At 39.8% G+C, this 27,840-nt stretch overlaps 1 protein-coding gene across 4 annotated transcripts in view; it reads left to right on the top strand.

Moving 5' to 3' along the window:
• The window catches only part of INPP4B (inositol polyphosphate-4-phosphatase type II B), a 258,022-nt gene that overhangs the window by 71,987 nt on the left and 158,195 nt on the right, over positions 1 to 27,840 (top strand). For all 4 annotated transcript variants that reach the window (XM_056855456.1, XM_056855457.1, XM_056855455.1 and 1 more), the window contains exons 4-5: positions 13,674 to 13,792; positions 18,876 to 18,992. In XM_056855456.1, the coding sequence (XP_056711434.1) occupies positions 13,674 to 13,792; positions 18,876 to 18,992 (236 nt within the window). The remainder of the gene's footprint in view (positions 1 to 13,673; positions 13,793 to 18,875; positions 18,993 to 27,840) is intronic.

The following is a 27,840-nucleotide window of genomic DNA, read 5'->3' as shown; positions in this document are numbered from 1 at the left end:
TATCAAGTCACCCAGAGGTAGGGTTGCCAACTCTGGGTTTTGAAATACCTAGTGATTTGAGAGTGGCGCCTGGGTGAGTGGGGTTGAGGGAGGGGAGGGACCTCAGTAGGGTATAATGGCATGCAGTACACCTTCCAAAGCAGCCATTTTCTCCAGGAGAAGTGGAATAAATAAATAATTTATATAGTCTGGATATCAGTTGTAATTCCAGGAGATCACCAGCCCCACCTGGAGGTTGGCAACTAGGTTGCCAACTGCCAGGTAGTAGCAGGAGATCTCCTGCTAATTCAACTGATCTCCAGCCGATAGAGATCAGATCACCTGGAGAAAAATGGCCGCTTTGGCAATTGAACTCTATGGCATTGAAGTCCCTCCCCTCCCCAAACCCTGCCCTCCTTAGGCTTCACTCCCAAAATCTCCCGCCGGTGGCGAAAAGGGACCTGGCAACCCTATTGGCAACCCTACCCAGAGTCTGCTTCCAGGCCTAGGGTTGCCAGCCGCCAGATGAGACCTGGAGATCTCCCAGAATTACAACGGAACTCCAGATGACAGAGATATGTCCCCCTGGAGAAAATGACTGCTTTGGAGGTTGGACTCTATGACATTATATTTGGTTGAGGCTTCTCCCCTCCCCAAACCCTGCCCTCCTCTCCTGAAACTCTACCACAAAATCTCTAGGAATTTCCCATCCTGAAGCTGGCAAGCCTAGCCAGGCATGGCTCTAATGAGTCCTTCCTCAAAGGCCAAAATAGGCCTGGCATTGACTGTGCCCCCTCCCTCTGCCTTTTTACTCACAGAAACCTAGCCTACAATACTGTCGTTTCCTAGCAACAGCCACTGAGGGAATCCATTGCTTAAAGCTACAGGCACTCCTTTTATCATTTTCAGATTTTTACCCCTCCCCATGCCCAATGTATTATTTTTTAAAGATTTCAGGGTTTTTTCTGCAAACCTGGGGCCCTTTTCAGGTTTGCAGAAAGATCTGTCTTGCCCGTTTACAGCACTAATCACAGGATTGAAGTATCCTCAGATTTGGCTGACTTGGCTATTAGTATATAGATGATATGATATGCAGTTTTGTATTTTATTCAAATAATAGAGTTTTAATGTTGAGATAATTAATAGAATCATGTACAATTTTAGTAGGAAAGATTTTAATTTCAAGTTACAGCAGCTTCTGGAGTGTCTGTTTTGAAAGTCTTTCTGGAAAAGTGTATCTTATTAATTACTACACACCATTCTCTTTATTCAGGTGCATGTAGCATATCTAAGTGTTCAATCAGTCAAGCACACTAATTTGCTGAACATGACTTCATTGCATAAGCATAAATTTAAAAAATAATTTTTGCTTTGTTAAACAATTCCATTGCTTTCAGAAACATGTTATTTCCTCTAAAGATGTCTACTCAGTTTCTAAACTTTTTAACCTCACTTGCATTTATTTTTCACGTGATTGTTACTTTATGATTATATTAAATGCATCTGTAAATGCAATATTGATTCAATGTCAGGCGTTAAGCCTAGAATTAAGGCATACCATAAGGTCAGTTTAGACAATTTGGTTAAGGATGTGCAGAACTGAGCAATCCCCATTATCAGTAAGTTTAACTCTGCTTTGACAGAGACTCTCTATTGCTGCTTCTGTCTTCCACTTATCACTGCTGTGATGGTTTCTTGTTTCATTTACAGCCTTTCTCAAGTAGTTAAGTAATGTACAGTTACTGAAACAGTCTGTACTGGTTAACAATGACTGAGAAATACAATCTAGCATGTTGCATCGTAACCTTGAATTCCTGTATGCTGTAGGAGCACATGATGATGCTTGGTTCCTCGCTATGTTGGCACTCACTGTCAACAGAAGTATCAGGATGCTTATCTGCTTTCGCAAAGGGTCATGCCTCATGTTGAACCAGCATGTGGGAGCAAGAGTGGCAGGAGCAACAGAGCAATCCAAACAGCAGAAAACAGATGCTCTGATGGGAAACATAAGCAAACATCCTACTGTTAGACCATTTTTTTCCCATCCTGTGTTATGAACCCAAGCCAGCATCTGTTCATCTCTTTGTGCTTTTCTGCTGAGTAATTCTAACCTGAACTAGTTAAGAAAAAAACCAGCATGAACAGTCTTTACAGATATGCTCATATGACCAAGAAAAGGTTTCTTGTAGATCCAGTGGAATAAAAGACTCGGCTAGCTAGATTTACTCATTTTGAAAAAAATAAAAAGATGTATTTTGAGCATGTACAGTTAATCTGTTCCATAAAAAGCTTGTGGATATTTAAGCGTGTAAAGCTATTTAACAGTTGAAAGAGTCCTGCTGCGATTTCACTGGTTTAAGAGGTAGTGTTTTTATCACAGTTGCTCTGGAATGGTGCACCAGACAATGGGATTGTGTTTTAACAAAAAAAAAAATGCAAACATTAGATTTCTGACTAAAGTAGATGAGCTGATGATATAGATGACAAAGAAGAGTGGACTTAATACTATAAGGGGGACTTGGGGGAGATTTAGGAAATATTTATTATACATTACTTTACTTTAGCACCATTTCCAGCATGCAGAATTGTTCTGTAATCAGTGCTGTTGGGCCTGTTTTTCATAAGCTGCTTTGAAATCAATTTAACAAGGCTTTTAAATTCCATTGGGTGAGCACAACATGCCTCTGAATTGTATAAGGGGTGCAAATTCTGTTGATTTAGGTGGCTCGTGTAGTATTATGTGTTCCATTCCTTTAACTGGATTAATGGATTAATTTACAAAGAGAGAGCCTTTTCTACAGCAGGAACTGTGGCTCAGTCGCAGAGCATCTGCTTGGCATGCAGAAAGTCCCAGGTTCAATCCCCAGCATCTTCAGTTTAAAGGATCAGGAGGAGGTGATGTGAAAGGCCTCTGCCTGAGACCCTGGAGAGCCACTGCCTGTCTGAGTAGACAATGCTGACCTTGATAGACCAATGGTCTGATTCAGTAGAAGGCAGCTGCATATGCTCATATACTGATGAAAGTATTTTCCTGACAAATTGACCATCTGCTTCATCCTTTTTGCTTGCTTGTTCTCTGACTTCAAAGCAGCATCACTACAAACAGAGGCTGTTATCCTGAGGCAACACATTCTACACAAGCAAGGAAGAGTATAGTGTATTTAACTGTGTTTCCTGAAGTGTTGAGTCAATACTCTTTAAGTACAGAAACTAAGAGTAGAGCCTGGGCCTTAGTTTTCTCCAGTGCACCTTTTGCATATGGAATAGAAAACAGCCTCTTAAACCGAAAAATATCTTATCCTCAGGGCTGCTTAGTGGGGGGTGGGGAAACTTCCTGGGACCTGGGGTGCTCTGGGGGTTGAGAAACCAGGCAGTCATCCTGCACCATTTTGTTGTCATACAAGAGCAAACGAAGAACCAGCATGATACCTGTTGGTTGTGACTGATGGCTTAAATCTCACCGCTTCATTGACACTGCTAGAAGCCTATCTAGGAATCTGTAATCACTCATTTTAACACATTCTTTGACAAAAATCATGTGTTCTGCTATAGCAAGAGAACACATGGCCTGTTTTCTGATTAAGTGAAGGGTTAAAATGAAGTGAGTCCTTCAATATAGGCAGCACTCCATCAATGGAGCAGAAAACTGCCCCATTCAGTGCAGATATTATACCAGCCAACATTATCAGCGTCTTATCTAGATTCATTTATTCTGTCTCAGTCACTTTGCCACTACATTCAGACACTGGCATAACACAGAGATGGCAGATGCTGACAATTTAGTCAAGGTAATATACAAAACCCATTCCCAAATTACATATGATTGCATTCAGGTGTCAGGGGAGTGGGACCCTCTCTGCAGATTTCATGTATCTTAGTCTGATCTCCTACTATCATCCTCAGAGGTACAGCTGATTAGAAATGATCTAAATCAGTCATATCACGATGGGATAGAATACTTTATTAAGAGGCGGACGGAGGTGACGGGGAAGTCAATAAATTTTCCTTTATTTTTTATTTTTATTAAGCATTTAAATAATTATAACAACATTACTTATGATTTAGTTTTTTATATTACTTTTATTGTTTGTTAACATGGAAAATTTATATTATAAAAACCAATAAAATTTTCAAAAAAAAGAAAAAGAAAAAAAGAAATGATCTAAATCAGGGGTGTCAAGCTCAATTGTTACAAGGACCAGATATAGGGTTGCCAAGTGCCCGGTGGTGGTGGGTAAAATCCCGCCAATCCACCAGGTTGCCCACCGGCTAGCTGAGGGCTGGTGGGTACAGTGTGCCCGTGCACGCGCACTCTCTGCATGCGTCACTTCCAGGCAACCTTGCTCTGGAAACCATAGAGTTTTGGCTGGGATCGCTAGAGTGTCCGCGTCGCTTCCAGGTAGACCCGGAAGTGACGTAGGCGCGTTGTATGGGGTGTGTGCCCATGCCGTGCCAGGTGCGCGTGCATACTGTGCACGTCCGCCACAGCCCTGCAAAGCTCCCGCCGGTGGAGCTGCGGGGCCTGACAAGCCTAGCTTGATATGACAGTAATGTCACTTGTTCGGGCCTCGCCATACAAGATTGAGAGTGGGGGGGTGGGGTGGCTGCCTCGACTGGCTTGCGAGCCGGATAATAGCTCTCAAGGGGCCAGATCCAGCCCCGCGGGCTTTATATTTGACACCCCTGATCTAAATAATTTCAGTGGTGTACAACGTAGGAATACCTGCCTCTTCTGGGCATTTCAGAAGTGTAGTTATGGTCAAAACAGCTGCAAGATCTAATAGAAATATCAGGGATGGATTCTCATATCCATTTGACCATGAAGATGATTTATCTGATGCACTAAAGCTGTCTCTGCCCTGGAGTCAGACCTAAAGCCTGGTTGAAAAAGGTCAAGGCTACAAAATAAGAATTTAAAAATATGTTTAGTCCTTGGAAAAGTAAAAGAAAATAAATTTGAATGAAATTTCCAATTTAGTCAAACCAAGCTCGTGGTGGGGCGCCTTCGGCCGGCCGGCCGGCAGGGACCTTCCCGCCCAGGTAGGAGGCCCCCGCCGCCCGCGCCGCTGCCGCCCGCGCGCCTGGGCACCTTCGGCCAGCCGGCAGGGACCTTCCCATCCAGGCAGGGCGCGCCGGCCGGCGGCCGCCATTTTAGAGCGCAGCATTGCCGGTAAAGGGAATTTCTTATTGACCCTCGACTTATACGCGGGTCAATAAGAAATTCCCTTTTCTGGCCTCAAATTTGGGGGGTCGGCTTATACCCGAGTATATACGGTACATTCCAAAGCAACTCAGTCATCATGTTGCATTGAATAAGCTTTGGAACTGCAAGCAAGTCACACAAAATCCTTGCTGAATTTAGGCCATCTTACCTGTAAATGGCTACAACAGGAATGGGAGGAACTGGCCAGAGATTGGGAATAACAGCCAGAGATTGGGAATAAGTGTTGCAGCCCCACCAACAAAACACTGAGAGAACAGTTCAAGGAGGCAAGCAAGGTAACACCGCTGTGAGTTTGGCAGCGGAGCAAGAAAGCTTGAAAAGTAAATCCACACACACAAACATACTTCATGTTTAAAATAAGCCTTAGGACCTCATACTTTAAAGACAAAGAGAGTTAGAAAGCCAGAAGATCTGTGGTTATGGGAACTAATACATTATTCTGCGCAAAGGGCAGAAGTTATGGGCATGTGATTGGTGCAATGAAGTCCATGTTCTTAGGAAAGCAGTTTATTCCCTTCAGGTTGAGATGGATGATTTGGAGGAATGGAGACATCTTCAGAATGTGACGTGTAAATTATTATTCTTCATCATAACAACAGGGAGGTCCCACTTCCATACTGACATCTCGTCTGCTGCTTTGGACAGTGAGGGTCTTGACAAGGGATTGTCAAACTGAGAAGAAAACAGTAGAAAAGAGCCAGTCCAGTAGCACCTTAAAGACTAACAAAATTTCTGGCAGGGTATGAGCTTTCGTGAGTCACAGCTCACTTCTTCAGATACAGCTAGAACATGAGCCTGTCTTTCCTTAAGTAGAGAAGAGTGAATTCTGACACCCAATGGCAATAGCAAGTAAATATCAATAGCAGGTAAATGACAATAGCAGGCGGTGATTGGAATAGGTGTGATATGCAGAGGTATAATAGGTGTGGAGAAATCAGCATTGGTAATGAGATAGGAATCCTTTTCAATCCAGGAGAATGCATTGTCTTGAGCTTCATTATTAGTTGTAACTCAGCAGTCTCTCTTTCTAATCTCCCTTTGAAGTCCCTTTGTAAGAGAACTGCTAATCTTAAATCGGCAACTTAATGTCCTGGAAGGTTAAAATGTTCCCCCACTGGTTTTTGAATGTTGTGGTTTCTGATGTCAGACTTGTGTCCATTTAATCTTTGTCGCAAAGACGGGCCTGTTTGTCCAATATAGAGGGTGGAAGGGCATTGCTGGCATGTGGTGGCATAAATAACATTAGAAGACGAGCGGGAGTATGAACCTGAGATAGTATAGCTGATGTTGAGAAGAAAACAGTTCCTTAGAAGTGAACCATTTTTCAGGTGATGTAATTTGAGGTAAGGGGAGATGAGTCCTTCTTTCTCCATTGTAGGGTTGCCAGGACCCACTGTCCTCCAGCTTGAGGTTTTTGGGGTGGAGGTGAGGCAAAGATCACGCATGGCCACGCTGACGTGATCAAATCACTTCTGGTTTACACCCAGAAGTACAGCATCGCAAGGGGCCTTTTACCACTTAATCTGGGAGTTTGAGTGGTAAAAGGCATGTTGTGATATGGCACTTCCGGGTGTAAACTGGAAGTGATGTGGCGTGGTGGGCAGGCACGCGTGCACGCATTGTCCACTGACCCTCAGCTGGTCAACGGGCAGCCAGGTGGATTGGCGTGGGTTTGCCCACCACCACCTGACACTCGGCAACCCTACTCCATAGATTAATACAGAATATTGGGTTTAAATTTGGTCTTTTCACCCAGGTGATTTTTTTCAGATATATCTTGCCCACTCTTATTAATTTGGGATGGATGTTGGTGGGGATTGTTTTAAATACACATAGCAATTTTGAGAGGAGGATTATCTTGGTTGTCATTACCCTGTGTAGTCACAAAATGTGCAAGGTAGTCCATTGAGATATCTCTTTTGATCGTATCTCAGTTTCAAGTTATTATTTGATGCAGATTTATGTCTCTTGTTGTGATGTTAATCCCCTAATCTCCAGTTAAAGGATCTCTGGGCCAACTAGATATAACATTTGTAACGATTTCCCCTCATTCAGATGGCAGCTGCTGGGAACTGGTTTCCCAAGGGCTGCTGGGGCCTGATTGGATTAGGACAGCAGTGTGTGTGTATTTGGGGGGGTGTTGATCCAGAAAGGAGCTGGGGACATTATTTGCACCATTGGGGGGGGGGGTTTCACATGCTTCAGATATATAATACACAGCTGTCTGTAATGTTTTGATATTTTTATTGAAAACATGAAGTGGATAGTCATTTCATTAGTCTGCCAGATTCTTCATATTCCTTTTTTAACTTTCACCTGATTTGTCTTGATGTTCCATAAACATTGTAGTCTTCAATAATAGGCAGGGACATTGCTTTTCCACAGATCTACAGCTGAAAGAACTGGGAATTTTCTACTGGCAATTATTCTTTATTTTCATTCCCCAAATACCTTGTTTTCAAGGATTTTATTTTATTCAGTAGATATTGGCCTATTGAAAATTTCTGGACAAAGGTCCCAGAGCGCAGATCGCAATATCTGCAAAATGGGGTCATATTTAGCTAGAGAGGGAGAAAGAGGTGGGGCTGGAGATGAACTGATGCCTGCAAGGGGTTATGAGGTAGTGAAAGTGGCAATAGGGGGTATGGAGAAATAGGGGCCTGCATGGGGAGGGGTTGTAAAGGAGTGAAAATGCTGATTGGGAAATGAGGGGGAGTTAGAGAAAGCAACTATTGGGGAAGAAGGGTAAAATGAGGGGTGGATAAGCTTTCCCTTCCCCACAAATCTCACAGCCCCCCAACTTCTAAAGCTCTCATACAAGTTCTATAAATATATTTATTCTTTTGAGTGTATTATTTGTAGTAATTCTGAGTTTATTTCCATGTAACAGTATGATCAAGATATTTGCATAACATAACATTCAATCTGTTTTAAAACCAAATATGTTTTAAATATACACGGCTAAAACTATGGTTTTTAAAAGCTTTCATTTGGTAAATTAGGGATATAAAATGGAGTCCCCCAGTAACTCACAAATGTAAAATATGTTCATTAAATACCTTAGAATTTAAAAATTAAAATCAGTGAAAAGAATGGACCCATGAGGAAGAAGCTGGGAAAGGGAGGGAGAAGAAATGAACATGTTAAGAATACCAAATTTTAAACTACTGAGCAAGAAAACGCTGGCATCATAGTAATAGCTAGAAGCAAAAAAGCTTTTTGCATTTGAAGAAAGTTTTGTTCCTCTACATATAGGGAAAGTGAAGAGCAGAAAGAGAAATTCCAAACATAAATATCTATCTGCTGCTTTTCTACTGCTTGCTCTGTAGTGCCCTAGCCTCCCCCCACCCAGATTTAGCAGAGCTCTAAAACGTGTGTGATGAAACCAAAAGCTTGTAATTTCCCCAAACTTTGCTCAATTTATCCTACTGCTTGTTCTGTTTGTGATTTTTCTTCCTTATAAGTAAGCTGCATCTTTCTCATCATTAACTAATGGTGGTCTCCAAGGCAATCAGGCTCATTGCACGAGTTGCCATTGGAGCTGTAATTTTTCCCAGTGAAAAAAACAGAGGTTACTTCTGTGAGTTCATTAAAGCATTTTATACTGTGTAGATTTAACAACTATAATTTGAAGTTGTCAAAAAAAAAAGAAAAAAAGAAAAAAGGAATGTGTCTGGATGGTTGGGCTGCTTATGGGTAGGCTCCACTTTATTTAAGTGACCTCTTGGGTAATTGTCTTGGCAGAATGTGTGCCTAGTATGTGAGAAGACCCTGCATATGCTTAGCTTATGCTTTGTAACCAGTCCCATTGAGATCATACTGTGGTACGTTACTGTAGGATGAGAAAACAATAGACTTTTTGATGGGAATTACTTGCAAGGAAATAAAACAGTGCCCAGTTTGTCTAAAGAACTACGGTATGTTCATTTAAGTCACTGTATTTTTTTAAATTTTGCTACCCCACTATCTGCTTAAACTGAGTTGTGAAATTATTAGTAATCAAGAGTTCTTACAGCTTATTATATGCTTTTAAGCTTTAATTTATTGTAAAATGTGCCGGACTTCTGAGAATCTGAAACTCAGGGCCAAACTGCAGTGATGGTCTCTGAGCTTAAAACACATTGTGTATGTATGTTAGGGGAGGTGACTGCTTTTGGCCAGATCTGTGGTACTGGGACAGCATTAACCTTTGGCCTGCACCATCTCTTTGGCTGCAGTCCTGATGGGGAGAAGCTCCTTGGGAGCTGCTGTGAGCCTACGCCAGCATAAATGCCCATTTATCCTGGGATAATGGGCATTTACACTGTCCTGGGGGCAAAAATGCCGGCACCGGGGAGCCATGGAGCTGTGCCGGCCCTCGCCACCAATGCAGCCACACTGGCAGGGAATTCCTCGAAAGGAAAGCCCGTGCTGGTATGGGGGGCGTTCCTGAGGGCGGAGCTGCCTTTAGGCATTTTCCTAACCCCTTTCGCCCCATTTTCCTAACCCCTTTCGCAGTGGCATGGCTACACCAGTCCTCCTGCTTTCTATGGGAGAATTTTCTTTTCTAAGATGTTTTAAAATCATTGATTTTCCATCTGATGGCCGGGAAGCCTCTGAGGAGGTGGCGCGGCTACGCTGCTCCTGGCCGCCGTGGATCTACCCCCGCTTCAGGGTTGGGCTGCCCAAGTGTTTTCCATTGTGAGGGGGAAAGACAAGTACAATAGATGTGCTTGTCTTATCCCCACCGCCACTGTTGCCAATAGTAGCTTGGGGAGAGGGGGCTAGGGAAGGTATCAGTCAGGGAAATGTCACAGGGGGAAGAATTAAGCATCTAATGTCCCAGAACCACAGTCCTTATTAAAATCCCCCCCCCAGCAGCTGCTTTATACATCAATAGATCCAATTATGGATCCTCAGTGTAAAGTATAGTTTGGCCCTGATTGAAGTATCATTGACACTACGGCTATTTCTTCACAGTGATGATTCTCTATGTAGCTTTCATTGCCACTGTGAATACAGAGGCATTTGACAACAGAGTATCCATACAGCAGTATCCCCCACATGTTCCTTTCCTCAGCATTCCCTTCCCACACCACAGATGGATTGGTCAGGCTTTTTAAAAAAATGACACTTCTCGTATCACTATAACATGATAATGTCATAACAATATATATGAACTCTCAGCTTACATTTTTTAAAGTATCTAGCTCCTTCTGTTGTAGAGATGTAAGGCGAAAGGTGAGATTCTTACACTTTCTTTTAAAATGAAAGCTAAGAATTCATGAGAAGTTAGTAGGTACATCATTATCACATTATAGTGCTTTAGCAATATGTCAGTTGCTCAAAAAGTTTAAAAGCCGTACTGTGGGGTGAGGGGGATTTTACAGCTGTAGGGAAGGGGTGCTGAGTCAAGATAAATAGTGCCATGTGGCAGGTCCTGGGGGAAAAAAACACCTTCCCACCCACACATCATGCAATAAATACTTCTGTGGAGATCTTTCCATAAAGATTGTACCAAACCAGGTTTGTGAAAGATTGCAGCAAAGCAGGAGAAAATACAGAAAATGGCCAATTGGGGATGATGATGTATGGATGTTCCAAAAAACCCTGCTCCAGCTTGGATGCCAAACCAGAGTAAAACCTCTGAGGAAGCAATCTAAATGAAATGGCTAAAAATATTTTCACTATCCACGAGTAAATGCTTTGCAACATAAAGAGTATGCTAAATTAATAGTAAGTATGATTGGCATGAAGAAATAAATCCTAGCTGAAACCACATAGACTTGCAAATAATGTTCAGAACTGAATATAAAGATTATCAGAACAGTCTTACACATTCAGGTGGTGATTGGTATATACCCTGGAGCTTTCCCATCACCTTGCTGCTATGGCCTTTTTTGGGCCCCCAAAAGTCACCAGGGAAACTTCGGAAAGGGTGAGCAGTGTGGTGAGAGAGTGCCCCTGGGTCGCTGCTAGAAATCAGGGACTTCACTGTGTACAAAAACAAGTGCTTTTGCTTGGATCCAAGCCAGAGAGATGATGATAACTTACCGGTAGCTGTCTGTGTATATTTTTGTTATATTTCATAAGCTTACGTTTCCAAAAAATATTGTGTGAGTAGATTGCACTAAAAGTACATTGTGTACACTGGAATAAAAATAGACCTTGTGGAGATGTAAGCCATTATAAGCATGGTCAGTATACCACTATGAACAAATAAGTGTAGCTTGACCTTTAAAAAGACTGATGCAGAATTCAACTGAGATTCAGCTAGGTTGCCAGGATCAGAAACCTTGTTTGAGTGTGATATTCAAGGCACACAGAGGCCATTGATTTGTGGAAGATGATTAGTATCTTGGTTTTGATTGGGCTTCGAATGTCAGGTAAAAAATTATTTCTAGGTCAATTAACGATATGGCAGCTTTGGGCTACTGTCATTACCTTCAAGATCTGGTGAGCAAAAGATTATAATCATAATGCAATGAAAAATGCCAAAACATGAAGTATTGAAAAAAATATTAACTGAACTAACTTGGAATCATGCCTTGTCACACATACTGTACTGATTTTAAAAAAAAAATGGAATTTGGGGTTGCTGGAAGTGTTTTTATATAAAGCTTCCTTGACTTTAAATTGTTGAGAAATGTTTTGAAGTATGTAAACGGATATTTGCTGGATGCTTCATGCTAAAGTGCACAGTTTTCTTAAAATTCAGCAGATTGCTAGTGGTGGTACTCCTGCATTATTTGGCCAGAACCATATGCTATTAGTTTGTCATTCTAGTCTATAGAACTTTAATGCTGATGAATGCTGAGATGGCAACTAGGCAATGTTCCAGGTATTAAAAAAAGGATCACTTTGCTTGTCTGATATGTGGTAGATCATTCAAACCAGGAGTACCAGCGCCAGGTCCATGCGCTGTGTTCTCCCTGGTGACTTCATCACTTTGCAACAACATTTGAAAAGATCTGTGGTCCTATCTATCCCAGTATGAGGAGCAGCTGTTCAGGGTCTCAGGAGGAGAAGGGTCTCTGTCACTGTCTCCTTCTTGAGCATCTTTAACTAGAGTTGCCAGTACTCCACTGTACCTACAGTCAAGCCCTGCTCACTAGACATAACTATGGTGAAAATACGTGAGTAGAGGGGGAGTGGGATGAGTGTGCTGGCCCTGTCACCACCTGTGCATAATCAGTGAAACATTCCTACACAATGCTCATATTCTGGCAAAGCCCCCAGAAATACCTTCTGTCTCTCCCCTGCCTCCTTCAGAAATCCACCCCAATTATTCCATCACATTGGCCCTTTCCCTCCTCCTCTATGGCCCTTTCTGCTCACCTTGACACACTTGAGCTGTCTCACCACATGCCCCAGCTCCCCCTGCACACAACTTCTCTGAGCCCCACTTTCCTCCTTAGGCACTGCAAGCTTGGCATTTTCCTGCACTTGTCACTGTCACAGCTCCCTTCCCTTCTTTCAGTCAAGAGAGCCGTAATGCCAAGTTCTCTCCTTCTGCTTTCTGACAACACCTGCCTATTTGCTCTTGCTCCAGAATTTATCTCTCTGCTTGGCCATCATTGGCAAATATGGCTGTCAATAACCCCCACCTCTCCCGCGCAGTGAAAGGAAACGATGCAAGGGCTTAAGTTAGCTTCCAACATATTTCAGACCTATCACCAGATTCTGATTGGTGAGATGGCCTTTTCAACTGTGAAACAGCATTGTTACCATTGAGAAAAAAAGTTTTCTCGCAAAAAATTTGTTCAGGTGTTTCAAAAATTCTTAGATGCAGAGGACCGGGGGAAGTGTTGTGGTACGTGCTTTGTATTGAATGATTTCCCCTGCTGCAGAAGTGTTTTGACTGCAGAAAAGATGCTTGGATGCATGCTTAACGAGCTAACAAATAACTATACGGCTACTGCTTGGAAGTAAAATTGGCAAGACCCTATGAGTCATTACTACTGGTGCGTGTTACCTGCTTTTAAAACTGAGCTTTCCCCTTGCGATTAGCTCTATTAAGGAATTTTATAATGACCTTGTGGAACACACAAACTAGCATAATCAACGACTGGATTTAATTTGACATCCCTAAAACAGTCACACACTATGCAGTTTGCTCAATAAAATACGAATAAATTGAGCTGTCTGAGAATAATTTCATGGCAAATTATGTGATAGTTGTGAAGAGATCCACTAGAATCCTAGAACACTACTGTGTGTACATACACAAAAGTTGAAGGGGCTCTGCAGAGAAACCTCGCTGGGGCTACGAAGATGGTTAGTGGAAATGAAAACTCTGTTTAGCTTCCAACGTGTGGCTTCCTATGTCTGTAAGGGACTTCCAATGGACTTCCTCTGCTAAATCAACTGCAAGTCTCTAGAGATTTAACTCAGAAACATGACTCGGTCTGCCTTGCCATAGAGCAAAGTTTTTGCTGTGATTTGTTTTTACAGTTTTCCCCCCTCCCCTCCTGTCTTGTGTCATTTTTAGCATGCAAAGATCTAGTAGCTCCTACTCGTGATCGGAAGCTGAACTCGTTTGTGCAGATCACAGTGTCGCATCCAGGGGAACAGACGTCAGCTAGATATTCAAGCACAGAAATTGTGGAGGTGAGCTATTTCTTTCATTGCATCACTGTTAGTCACCAAAAGACTGTCTTTTACTCTCCTTCCTTTCTTTCATTTCCTAAAGTTAGGCAAGCTGTCGTTGGCATTTAACTGATGCAAACAGCTGCAGCGTTGGCTTTTGGAAAAAGTTCTTTCAGAAAAACATGTAAAAAATCATGTGGTTCTTCAGATGTCAGCTGCAATAGTGCTGGAAAAATATTGCTTCTCCTTTGATTTAAAACATGTTAAATTAACAAAATATAAAACATGTTAAAGTAACAAAATGTACGCTTTTGGTGAAGAAAAGTATTGTGCACTCTGTCCTCAGATAATCTTTTTTTGTTTGTTTGATTCACACCTTGTACTTCATGAAAAAAATGCATGCTGCTTTTTTATTGATAATATTTATATCCTCTGCTTACTGCAGCTAATATTAAAACTTGAAGTGCTTCTCTGGCTTGTCGGCTTGTCAGAATGTTACTGGAGAAACAAAGTTCCTGTTTTCCATCATCACTTTGTATATTAAGGAGTTTTGGTGTATGCATTGGGGAAGAATACAGCATCTCCATGGAAGCATTTCTGTTAATGAAAGTAGGCTGCTTCCAAGCATACAAGGATTTCTTTTTGAGAAAACTTGTGACCGGTTATCTAGTTGACACATTTTGAACCATCAGCAGTCTTAAAAGGGTAACTCATTCTATAAACAGCAGGATGTTTCAATGCAGACTGTCTAGCATGTTTTACTGCATTGGCTGGAACAGATTATTCATGCACATGGTGAATCATTTCCTATTCCTAGGACTCTGGACAGACCTCTAGTTGTGTGTTTAAGCTTGCTATTTATTTATATTTTATTTTCCATTTTCTATGCTTCTAAATAAAATAAAAAAACATTAAAACAACTACATAATGATAATAACTTTCAGTGGCCAGGATCCAATGAGCCACTTTAGACATTCTGATTTTTTTTGTTGAATACTAGATCTCCATGCTTGCATCGAAAATCAATTTTGGAAATCATCTTTTCAAAAAAGGAGTTTGTCATTTAGAAGAGGTGACTGTTATTTAAGAGATGTGCCCACAGTCTGCTGGGCTTGCAGAATTAGTGGCTCATTTCCTTGGACTCCAGGATATAATAAGATTGTTGATGATGGTACAGGGAGAAGAAATAATTTATAATTTGGAGCAGTTTACAACTCCATTTCTATGATGGGCAGATTTTGCTGACAGTTGGGGAAAACTTACTACCAGTGACAACATAATTGAGGAAGACTTCGAGAATTTAGATACTGGCTTTCCAGAATTAAATTAAATGTCCTTACAAATATTGTTACATTAAAAAATCATTTTTAGAATTAAGAAGAGCTAATAAAAAATTTGCTACATTTTTATTTGGCGTTCCTCCATGAGGATTTCAGGGAGAAATTGTTTGTTTTAAACATAAATATGAAGTTATTTTAACACAAACATTTCTTGCTTTTTTCCTTCAAATTTCTGATGCCATGGCGGTGGTACAATTATTAAACCAACAAGCAGAAACTACCCACTTGCTGGGCTCATGGACCTCAGATTTTCTTTTTTTTTGTTTTTGGGAATGAAAATGCACCATTAAAGGCCAATGGCCAGTGTTTAGAAGCTTACATGCAATCTTTAGTAGAGTCATACCTTTCTAAGTCCATTTATATCTCCTTAGGTTTACCCTGCTTGGTATATTAAAGAATTGAATGCGTCTGTTGAAATACTATAACAAATATGAAGGAGTAGTAATAATTAATTTGAAGGAACTATAGCATCCTGATGTGGCCCTGTACAATGAATGCATGGAGAGAAAGATTACACCCACTGATCTCACTCCTGATTTTTGCATATCTGAGGAGGCGGTGCAGCTCTGCTGCTCCCAGCTGCTGTGGATCTACTCCCCACCCCTTTCAGGATTGTGGTCTTTGCTGAAACTCCTAATACCATTGTGACATTATATGAATACGTGCATTTCAGTTATGAATCAATTACTGGTCAAAATAGCATTGTTAATAAAATATTGTGGAGAAAGAAAATGCTTCCTTATTTGTTTGTTTGTTTTAAAGAATTTCTGTGCCATCTTTCCACCCAAATAGGACGTTCCAGGCGGTGAACATCAAAACGTTAAAACATCTGAGCATTTGCTTTGAGTGCCGCTCTCACTTCCCTTTCTGAAATTGCAGGTTCTTCTTCAAAAGCTTCTTCTAGGAAGGAATCTGTCATCCCTTCATCTCTTCTGTATAGTATCTTCAGTGTATTGTTCCCATATTTTCTTTATTTGGTCCTGTTCAGTTAATGTATTTCCAGGCTGATCTTTCAGCATGCTTTAAATTTTCCCTTGATTTCTTGGATGTGGTGACAGATCTCTTGTTCTTACTTTTTTGTTGTTCTATTTCTTTACACTGCTTATTATAATTGTTCTTGTTGCTTCTACATGCCAGTCACTGGAACGCTGCATTTAGACTTCTGATTCTATTTCTGTCACTTTTTACTTTTACTTCTTACCTATCTTTAATAATTTTAACAATTTCATCAGTCGTCCATTGAGGCTTTTCATTTCTTTAGGGTACAGGAATAATCTTTGTGCATTCTTCCTTGATAACATCTCTGGTTTCAACCCATAGTTCTTCTGATTTCTGGTCCCTTGAACTTAGTAATGCAGAACTGTTATTTACATGTCCTTTAAACTCTTCAGGAACGTTATTTAGATTGTATGGCGGCACTAGGAATGCTTTGGTGTTTTTCTTCAGCTTTATTCTAATTTTTGGTGTTAACAATTATGGTCTGTACCACAATCAGTTCCTGGTCTTGTTTCAACAGAGAATAAAGCTTCTCCTTCTTCTGCTTCTGATTATGTAATCCATTTGATTTCTGTATTGGCTGTTCAGTGATGTCCATGTAGTCTATTTAGTTGCCTGAAACATGCGTTCACAAGGAACAACTTGTTGCCTTCACAGAATTCTATGAGTTGCTCTCCTGCTTCATTTCATGCTCCTAGCCCTAATTTCCTAACAATATCTGATTCTACTTTGTTTCCCACTTTTGCATTCTAGTTACCTATGATTATCAATGCATCTTGTTTAAGTGTGTAATCAATTTCTTTCTGGATGCTTGCATAAAAGCTTCCATTTTCTTCCTCTTCAGTATCTGTAGTTGGGACATAAACTTGAATGATGGTTATGTTGACAGGCTTTCTATGAAGTCTGATTGATACTATTTGGTCAGACTTTGCATTATAGCCACTGATTGATTGCTTGTGCGATATCTTACCTCACTTTGTAATTTTCTGACTGAAAATGTCATAATCCAGTCCATTTTAGTTTACTCCCAGGATTGCAGTGTTTAAACATTCTATTTCTTGTTTTACACTTTCAAGCTTACCTTGATTTATACTTCTCACATTCCATGTTCCTATTCTATGCATCAAACAGCTTTGGACTTTCCTTTTGTATCCATTCGTACCACATCGCATCTATTCACACCAACATTCGGCTTTAATCCAGTTGCATCATTAAGAATAGCATGACTTGTACTTGTCCTCTGCTTTTCCCCAGTAACTGGTTGAGTGATATCCAACCTGGGGATCCTGTCTTCCGGCACTATATCTTTTTAAATTCTGGATTGTCTCATCATAGGGTTTTAAATGTATGGGATGATCATAAGGGGTTTACTGTTGCCTTCTTCTGTGCAGTAGTAACCAGGGTTAGCTGAAGTGCTACTACTGTTGTCTACAGTAGATCCTCTACCAGTGTCACAATCCACTACTGCTGCTGCCCAGTAGCTACCTTTCAAGGTTTCCTCCTCCCCCATCACCACTGGAACTGTCTGTTCTCTTTTGCTAATGCGGCCGTTGACTCCTGAAGGGGGTGAATGCAACTTAGTTTTGTGTCTCAGCTGTGACTGTTCCGCCTTGAGTGACTCTGCTAGGAGTTTACCCTCTTGATAGTCTAAATTCCTTATTGTATTGCTTTCAGCTTTGCTGACACACACAAACCTCACCCCATTAAGGTATGATGGGCACTCTGTTAATATACAAGTCTAGGTACCCTGGGTCCGGATAGAGTACATTGGCAGGGTCTCTAGCAAGCACATCAGGTGACATGTGGCTGTGCAATGTAGATTAAGGCCAGAACTAGGTACAGCAGGGCTATGTATCTCAAGGTACATGATGAAGCAAGGCTTGAAAGTAATTTGGGGTAAATTCTGGCTCCAGTTAGTGGGCCAGAGGCTTGAGTTAAAAACAAAATAGTGTTTTATCTTGAAGCTTAGAATGTGCAGGAACTAGGGGCTGAAATTGAGCAGGAGGGAGGGAGGTCCTGGGAACATTTTTTAAAAGAATAAGAAAATAGGAGGGAAGTGTCTGAAGGGACAGGAGATGTTGTCGAAGGCTTTCACGGTCAGAGTTCATTGGTTCTTGTAGGTTATCCGGGCTGTGTAACCGTGGTCTTGGAATTTTCTTTCCTGACGTTTCGCCAGCAACTGTGGCAGGCATCTTCAGAGTAGTAACACTGAGAGACACTGTCCTTCAGTGTTACTACTCTGAAGATGCCTGCCACAGTTGCTGGCGAAACGTCAGGAAAGAAAATTCCAAGACCACGGTTACACAGCCCGGATAACCTACAAGAACCAATGGACAGGAGATGTGTTGGAAATAGTTTGGGTATGAGTAGTTCTTAGTGGAGAATGCTAGTGTAGGCTTGGCTTCTTTTTTTCCTGCTAACATGCTACTTGCAAATGTGGATGGTTTAGATTATGAATGAATGACTGAATTGCTGTCCTAATTAGAAGAGTTCTGATATATAATGACACAATTGCCTGAGGCTGTTAATGGTCATGAACTCTATTTCTGTATCCTGAAACATCTATCTTCAGTCTGACTAAGCATTTGCTGTGGTATTATATTTTGTGCTTCTGGCTTTGACAACTGGCAATCCAAATCTTCGTTTACTGTATGAGAAGCACTGCCTTTGGAAGTCCCATAGTTTCTGTGTCATTGTCTATAATAGCACGCAGCATGTTGCACAGCTGCTACCTTGCTAAATCTGAGCTATTTGCCTCTGCCATACAGGGAACAAGAGACCCTCTGTTTTTGACTGGTGTGACGTTCCCACCGGATTACCCTATCTATGAGGAGACGAAAATAAAACTAACAGTCTACGATGTTAAGGATAAATCTCAAGACACAGTAAGTGCCTTGGTTCTTTCACTAAAATATTGTGTGACAGTGTGATTGATCTTGTAATGGTTTGCTTTTGAGTCCTGACCAGCCTTAAAAGTACTATGTTGTACTTTTTTTCCTGTTGAAACCTGGTGGGTATTGCTAGGAAAGAAAGAGTTAAGATTGTGTGTGGCTTTTATGTTAAAGGTGGCTGCTAGCATGTGGAATACGTTGAGATAAGAAGATTGCTGTAGCTAGAAATTCATAGCTAGAAGCCTTCTACTGGAGGTATGAGAAGGATAATCAATTTGGGGTTGAATCATTCTCACATTGTAATTCTCATTCTTGCAGGCCTTTTGTTATCAGTTCTGTGTATTACGTAACACTGGGAAATACACTGTTTACAGAACTGGATCATAAATTGCTTACAATCATGGTGCTAGTAAGGGGTATATAAATAAGGTTGTCATATCACCATATATCTATCAAGTACTTTAAAATTCATTCATTTATTTTATTTTCATATCTAGTTTTTCAAGCAGGCAACAATTCTTTTAAAAAAATTCTTTGTACTATCGTTGCCTGTTCTCCTTATGTTGATATTCAAGCATATCTTTTAAAAACAAAATATAGAACAGTTGTCAAGTATTCTAGCTAGTGCCTAAAAAACGGGATTATAAAAAAGTTATGAGACTGTTGTTGATATATGATTTTTTTTTTTACTTCTGGAGGGAGAAAAAGAAAGGTTCTTGCATATAGAATGAAACATTATGGGCTCAGGCTGTATTCAGGGACAATGTCAAAATGTGGTCTGTTGTTGCAGAAACTTGTAAGTCCTAAGATTTTTTCACCGACCATCCTCATGTGCACTTTGGATGTTAAAGACTACTTTGTACCTAACAAACCATAGTTATTTTGACATCCGAATTGGATGAAACAACAAACTGTGCTTTGTTTTTTTGCCTATGACACAGGATTCCAAACCACAGTTTAATCCTGGTTTAGAATCCTAGTTTGTCTATCTAGTAATTTTATCTGATTCATAAATTAGAACATACTGGTTTGTTAGCAACAAGGGAGTCTTCTATATCTAAGCAATGCTTGAGGAGAAGGACAGGGAGCGTAAAAGTCCAAGGATTTTAAAGGCTTGTTCCCATAACAACAACAAAAAAATGGTTTGTTGTTAAGTATTAACTCATTGTAAGATTTGCTTTTCCTTTTGTATTGATGCTAGGTGTTGTGGATAATCAGTCAACTGAAGTAGAGTCCATTATAACTTGAGAAGTGCTTTCTGATGCATATATTTTTAAAGAAGGCATTTAGCGTTTATTCATTTTGGCTACATAACATTGGATTGAATCCATTGACTATTTTCCACTAAATGAGGACTCTTTCTCCAATATCAGAAGCCTTAATGAGAGCAAGGTTTCTTATTTACTGAAAAGGAATTGTTGATGCAAAGTCAGTACTTCCAGTACTTTGAAGATGGGAACCCTCAATCCTCCCATTTGTATAGCAGGAGAGATAGCTATAGCAACTGATCCAATGCTTTACCATATTGTGACCACCTGTAGGACTTTCTGCTGATAGTTTGGGAGCATGGCTGTATTTGTAAAGTATCTACAAAGAGCTTCTCTTCCTGAAATAAAAGAAAACCTCTGGGTAAGACTAAATCATAATGGCAAAAGAAACTGACCATTGAGATAAGCTTTATAGTCCCTGTCCAAGGTTATACTAAGATTTAGTGCCAAAAATGTTACCTGATGCATGGTGTGGCCCATATGACTATTCTCCTCTCCTTTGGCACTGCTGATGTAGCCATACTTAGATTCTGCTGAGTCTACTTTACAGGAAGAAGATATGGATTTGCTTTCCTATGAGGCAAGGTTGGAGGAAGTGCATGAGGAGGAAGCAGAAAATAGGCTTAAAATGTTGTATTGCATGTGTCTGGTCAGTGGTACCAACAAAGGAGCTCAGGCAGGGGTGGATTTAGGTTTCTGGAAACAGCAGTGGTACTCCAAAGTTTATCAATACTCAGGGGTAGCAACAGGCTTTTTAATCCCTGCATATTTGGTGCAAAAACAGTCTCTCAGTCACTTCTCTCTCTCTCTCTCTCTCTCTCTCTCTCTCTCACACACACACACACACACACACACACACACACACAGACATACAGTCAACTTTAACCACATTTGAGTTTAAAAATTTGTGTTCCTTTCTGTTGTTCTGGCTTTATGTATTCTATCTGATGTTTTTGTAACATTTTACTCTATTATAGTGTGTCATTTTTGTAATGACTATTTAGCAAAAGAAAGAGCACCATTGCTCAAACATACTGTACAAAATGCTGTGTCTTATACAATTGAGTACTTTAAAAACAAATGGTTGTTTTAACAATAGAAGATATGCTAAAAATGTTCAATTTGTAAAACAGAGGAATGGACAACAATTTTCAAATCTCTTACCCTGTAATTATCCCATTGGTGCAGCTGAGCGATTTCAAAATCCAGGGTTTATCCTTCTTGGGTTGTGGATTACAGCTATAATTTTAAAATTAGTAGGAGAAACCATGCACCGAAGGCACTAGGAGATTCACCTTTCTGAAAAATCTATGCTGACATCTGTTTCCACGTCACAAATATTTTCTTCGCATATTGCCATAAGCCAGTTTACTTTATGTTTCACTGACTTAAGTCAGACTGTCTCAGAAATGTTATAGTTGAATTTTGTTTTACTATTGCAGTTGTTTAGATCATTCTATAAAACAGGGATTAGAAATACTGCAACTTTTTAAGCCCAATCTAGGCCTTCTAGCTATCTGGGTCAGGTTGATTTCTATTGACTGGCTGGCAAGGTGGCCCATGCAAGGGTAGAAAAGTGGAATATCAGTTTTATAAATAAATGATGATGATGGTGATGATTACCAGAACTGTCTCTAGTATAGTGCCTGTGACAGCACAACAATCAGTGCAGAGTTACACCCTTCAAAATCCATTGGTAAGTGGAGCTTGGAAGAGGGTAACACTGCCTAAGATTGCACTAAAAATCAATTTTGGCCAACAGTTTCATAAGATTGTTGTCTACACTACATGTTCATTAGAAATGTGATGTAGCTCTCCCAGGACGAAATCTTTTTTAAAAAAAAATGTTTAGAGTGAGTTGCAGTCATCTAGCCTGGAGGTGACTGTTGCATGGATCCTTGTGGCTAGATCAAGGTGAGATAGGTAGGGCACCAATTGGCCTAGCTTGGTGGAGATGGAAGAAAGCTGCTCTAGCTACACCTGTGATCTGTGCCTCCATAGAAAGGAGGCATCTAGGATCACACCCAGACTCTTGATGGCTGACGCTGGTGTTAATGGAAAACCGTCAAGAGTTTCGAGCTGGCAACCCAATCCTAGGTTGTCCCGACCCAGCCACAGGACTTCTGTTTTTAATGGATTTAACTTCAGAATGCCAGTGATGCAATTTTTATATGCCAAACCCATGTCAAAACCTCCCTGCACTATCTGGAAAAGGGGTTCTAGTCCAGTTTTCATCTTGATGTTCTTGATACACACTAAAACAAGAAAGAAACCCATATACTCTGAAATCACATTCCTGTTAATGCCAAATAAAGGTGTGATTGGACTGGATTTGATTTGATCACATTCCTGCATTCTGAAAGAGTACGGTTTAGTATTTTCCTGTTTAGTAGAGGACAGGTACTAGCCTACAAGGAAAATATAACTACCTAGAACAAGTAAATATTACCCATGTAAATTTATCTATTCATTCATTTATTTAAGGTATTTCGTAGTCACCTTTCTAATTGGGACTCAAGAGTCACTCAATAAAATCAACAGGATGGGACACTTAATAAACAATGAAATAGAATTTGGGTTGTAGAACTGACCAGAAATATAAAACAGAACTGAAGCAATGCAAATTGTTAGCATGACACATTAAATGAAGCGGAATTACATAGTAGGATCCAATTTAGAGCAAACTATGTACAGTAGTATAGACCACAGTCCCTAATAATTTATCCAAGTAACTTTGTGAATATTTTTGTATTGTGCTACCCTATTATAGGCATAGAAAAGCCCTCTTGAATAATTCAGGTTTGCATAGTTTGCAGAAAGCCAGGAGAGCATAAGCCTTCCTGACCTCCTCGGCAAACCATTCCACAAGGTGTGGGTCTTTTGGTGACTTTTCCCCCTCCCTCCCCAGATGGAAAAACAGAAAAACTTAAAAAACATCCCTTGCTCTTCTTTTCTTTCTAAATATTGTTACTTTTAATATTGGAGCCACTCAGTGAGTACTGCCTATTCCTTCTTTAGTTTTGTTTATTTTTTAATCCAGTGATTGCAAAGATTTTCTTTTTAAACTGGAAAGGAAACCGCTCACATAGGGCAAATATAGTATGGAAGAACATAACAAACATGTATTTAAAATTATTTTTGAAGCCAAGTTGTTCTGTGTTTCCTAGTGGGCATTGATCTGTGTCACAAAACTGCTATGCCATTTGGCACAATTTGCCCATGTGATATTCCCTTTTGCTTAAAAACCAGGAATAGGGTACGCACTCAGGTTCCTGCTCTTAGGTTCACACAGCAGAGATTGGTGTGTTCAAAAACAACATCCATTTATTACCAAGGAGATACAGAGATGGCGGCAGCTGGTTTTAGGACAAGGCAGCTCATGCAGTCTACAATTCTAACTAACGAACAGAACTAGGGAGCAGAGGCTCCACCTTATAAGACTAAACCAGCACACACAGATATTGGAAGGGAAAATAGACTGTTCCATTGTAGACAGTCCTGTCTGCTAAACAATGGGGGAAAGAGATGTGTAGATGAGGTTTTTTAAAAAAAAGTTACAGGATTTTTTTGTGGTCTCTTTGCTATGAATACTTCTTTTTTTGCGGTGGAGCCTCATTTTTATATAATCAAGTACTGTTATGAAAGTTAGAATTATTACTAGTAATTCAACTAGTATCTAATGCAGAGGTACTCAATGGACAGCTGGCATATTGGGACTGACAAGGGTACATTTAATGTGGTCCATAAACTCAATACTTCTAGTCCAGGTCTGCACAAAATATGACCAAATTAATAGAAACCGACTAGCCATATATGTCTTCCCATAAGGGACCTAATCAATCTCCAGGTTTTGCCAGGAATATAAAAATAGTGAGGTTGTCAAGCATGAGAGCAGCCAAAATACATGGCTGTTTTCAGCTTGATCCATCGCTAGCTGTGAGTATGCCTGTTCTGGCTTACTGAGATTCACTTTAGACTCTGCTGAGTTAGATTATTAATTTTGGAAACCAAGCCAAAACAAAACAAACAACCAAAACAAAAACATAAGCTCTCTGGTGTACCTTACTACATCATGCATAAATGCTTCTTTATGTTTTATTTATATATGCCATAGATGGAAGTCTGACTGGGTGGGACACTTCTTTTTTTAAAGGAGTTTTATCATTAGATCATAAAGGAGCATAACAAATGCCCTTTATTTCACAGGGCCTTGGTTCCATAGTGTCAGGTGTTCAAAGAAGAAGCATCAGCACACTAACATTTTGTATTCTTGTTCTCAGAAGCCTCCCTTGTGTTACTGAACTTAAACAATATCTGGAATGAAATAACTAAAAATATCTGTGAAGCTAGCAGACCTATAATTTGGAGACATGTCAAGTTTCTCCAAATTTGACTTTTGATGGCACCTGACATTTTACTGTGACCAAAGGTTGCCTATTTTTTAGTTAAAGCTCAAAGGAAGGGGAAAAAAAGGGAAGTACTCCTTTCAAAATGCAGGTAGACAAGCCATGAATATATCTCTGTTAACAACACTAAAAATTCTATTCTCCGTGGAAGTTGTTTAGATCTTGTGCACTCTTTCCCCCCGATCTTAACAGACAGTCAAAAATGTTCTCTGTGCTGCCCTGCTAGTTGCGGCCTATCTTTTCCGTGCTGTACTCAGTGAGTACTATTCAGAGTGCATCAGAAATGGCTGCAATAACACCTTGACTGGATAAAAAGGACTATCCTCACTTTCAGTACAATAGTTAATAAAATGCATACCTGGGCTGCTGTCAGCCAGAAACATCTGCCTCACTAGATCCTGTTGAGAAAACTAGATTTATTTGAAGAGGATGGCACAAGATAAGTTTCTAGTAGATTATGCCAAAGCTCTTTGAAGTAGCGGTTGTAGTGCGCACTTCTCTTTGTTCTATTGCAAGATGATTTGGAAAACCCTAAACCCTAGCCAGTATTTTATGTCTGCCAAAGTAATATAAGTAAAAGCATGATCATTGATTTTATCCCTAATAATGATCACGTTGCTTGAAATGGGTAGAGAATAACTACTTCAAAACACCTCTGGTGTTTGTTTTTTTCTCACAATATTTCTTTGTGGGGCAGTTAGCTCTTCTGATTTGTGTGGAAGGAAGATTTGGAACATTCTGCTTTTGACCCTCTCTGAGAAATACATGGAATGATTATTTTTACTTTCTTTGTCACTGATGATAAACGTTGTTAAAATTATTATCCATTCTAATTCTTAATATTTCATTTATGCAGAGTTTTTAAAAAGTCCTCTTCCTCTTCTGGGCTACTTAACTAAGCAGTTGCAGAGTTTATCCAGTCCTGAATTTGAAAGATCTAAATCATATCAGTGTGGGGTGCCTAAGGAGATTATTGGATTCAGACCAGAAAATGGCTAGGTTCATATTTCATTCTGTCCTGTGTTGAATTGGCTGCATTTTATGCTCTCAACTGCAAAAGGGTACTTCAAACATTTCATGCAGTCTTTACGGTCTTATATAATTAGATCCATATAATTGGTTCCTTTGTAAAGTCACCACTGTCCTCAGTGCACGGCAATAGGAATGATTTTAAAAATTAGATATTTACATCTGAAACTCAGATTGATGAGTATGATCGATGAGTACGTGATAATATCTGGTTATAAGCTGAATGACTCTGTTTTAAAACTTTCCAGCTGATATTCCAAATTTTAAAATAAAAAAAATGTCAGAGCGTTATTTTAGATTTTATTTGGGAAATAAAGATATCAAGAATTAATTGGAAACCAGTGCAACAGAAATGAAGGATGGGTGTATATGTCATGCAGTACCAAATATTTCTTTTTACTATCCTATCTCAAAGATTCAATGGTTAGTTCATTGGTTTCAGGATCTGATAGACCCTTAATAAATGATAATAATAAATTTTATTTATACCCCGCCCTCCCCCAGCAAGCTGTGCTCAGGGCAGCTAACATCATATATGTATACAAATATAATACAAGATTTAAAACAAATCAAAATTTTATTTATACCCCGCCCTCCCCCAGCAGGCTGTGCTCAGGGCAGCTAACATCATATATGTATACAAATATAATACAAGATTTAAAACAAATCAAAATCATAATTAGGTTAATAATGATTGAACTAACCTCAGCAACTATACCGTTAAGAGATTGGATTTTTAACCAGAGGCAAAGTTCTATTTAGAAAGGTCTATGATAATTGACAGTATTAAATGTATACAAATTTGCCTCTCATTCCTTCCCATTGGTATCTGCTGTTCTTGAATTAAGGTTAAAACTTGGATGGACTAAAGGCATTAAGTGAAAAGTTGTTAAGTTAGATCATTTTCATGAGTTAATTAAAAATAATATAGGTGTATACTATGAAACAGTAAGTCAGAGTAGTGGTTATTCCATTTCTTCATTTCAATATTTACAGCTACATAACTTTGTGTACCGTAAAATTTGTAATGGGGGAACTGAAGGCAGAGATGACCAAGTTCAATGTATATCTTGTACAAAAGCAAAGCCAAATGTCAGTTTATTATAATTATATGCTAGAAATTAGTGGTAATGGGACTCCTAACTATGTTAAAAATGGCAAAAAAAAACCTAATGTTATTGGGAAAGCATCAGGATATTCAAAGAATAACTAGACTATAAGATGCTGTGATTTCAAGGACTGAAAATGAGTTACAAAAGGATTAAGAGAAAATTAGAAAATAAGCTAGTTATTTTTCCTCTTTTGTTTTCTTGACAGATTAAATTAGATGTATGTTGGTCTGTTTTATGTACTTTCTTTTGGCCATTCGTTTACCTTTATTGTATGATGTTAAAGTTTAAATTAAAAAAATAAAACTCAGAATGACAATTTTATGGTGGTTCACATGCATTAATCGATTATTGCCATCTCCTCTGCTCTGCCAAACACAGCAACACAGAAGCTTCTGTTCCTCATGGTAGGCAATAGTGGGCAAGCCTCATGTTCCCCTGTAAATCCATATTATGAGCCGCCTTTGTCATTTGCCTAACATGAAGAGGACAGGCACCCACCTGCTGAACCTTTTGTCCTAAAGATGCTCTTGGTGAGGTTCAAGCTTGCTTTTCTATTGCTATTTTTGTTCTTTCTCATGAAAAGCACGTAATGGGGGAGGTCCTCGAGTTCTGAGGATCTGCAGATACATACACGAGAGGCCATCGGGATTTGGGCATAGCGCCCAGCTAACATGGCTGTTGGCATGGTCTGAAATCTTAATGACGTAAACGTGGCTCTGAGCTTGAATGCAGAAATTTTGGATAGATAGGGGGCTCTTTCATGGTTCCTATTAAACAGTTAAAACCAAGGTGAAAATTTAGACCATGCTGAACTGCTCTATGTACCATGAACCCAGATCTAAATTTCTTGTGTCTTTTTTTATCCAAGATTAGCTGTTTTAGTGATCAGGAGAAGCTCTCTTTTCTCCTGTCCGATACTGACTCTGCTGTCACTTTCAATATGTCTCTTTTTGCCCTAGCAGCCAGGAAAATTCGAGCCAGCATTGCAGTTAAACCGGACAACATTTGTATTTGATTTAAAAAAAAA

The sequence above is a fragment of the Euleptes europaea genome, chromosome 9 (genome assembly GCF_029931775.1).
Source record: "Euleptes europaea isolate rEulEur1 chromosome 9, rEulEur1.hap1, whole genome shotgun sequence".
NCBI lineage: Eukaryota > Metazoa > Chordata > Lepidosauria > Squamata > Sphaerodactylidae > Euleptes > Euleptes europaea.
Note: the sequence above shows the minus strand (reverse complement) of the source record. Positions and strands in the feature narration are given on the sequence as shown.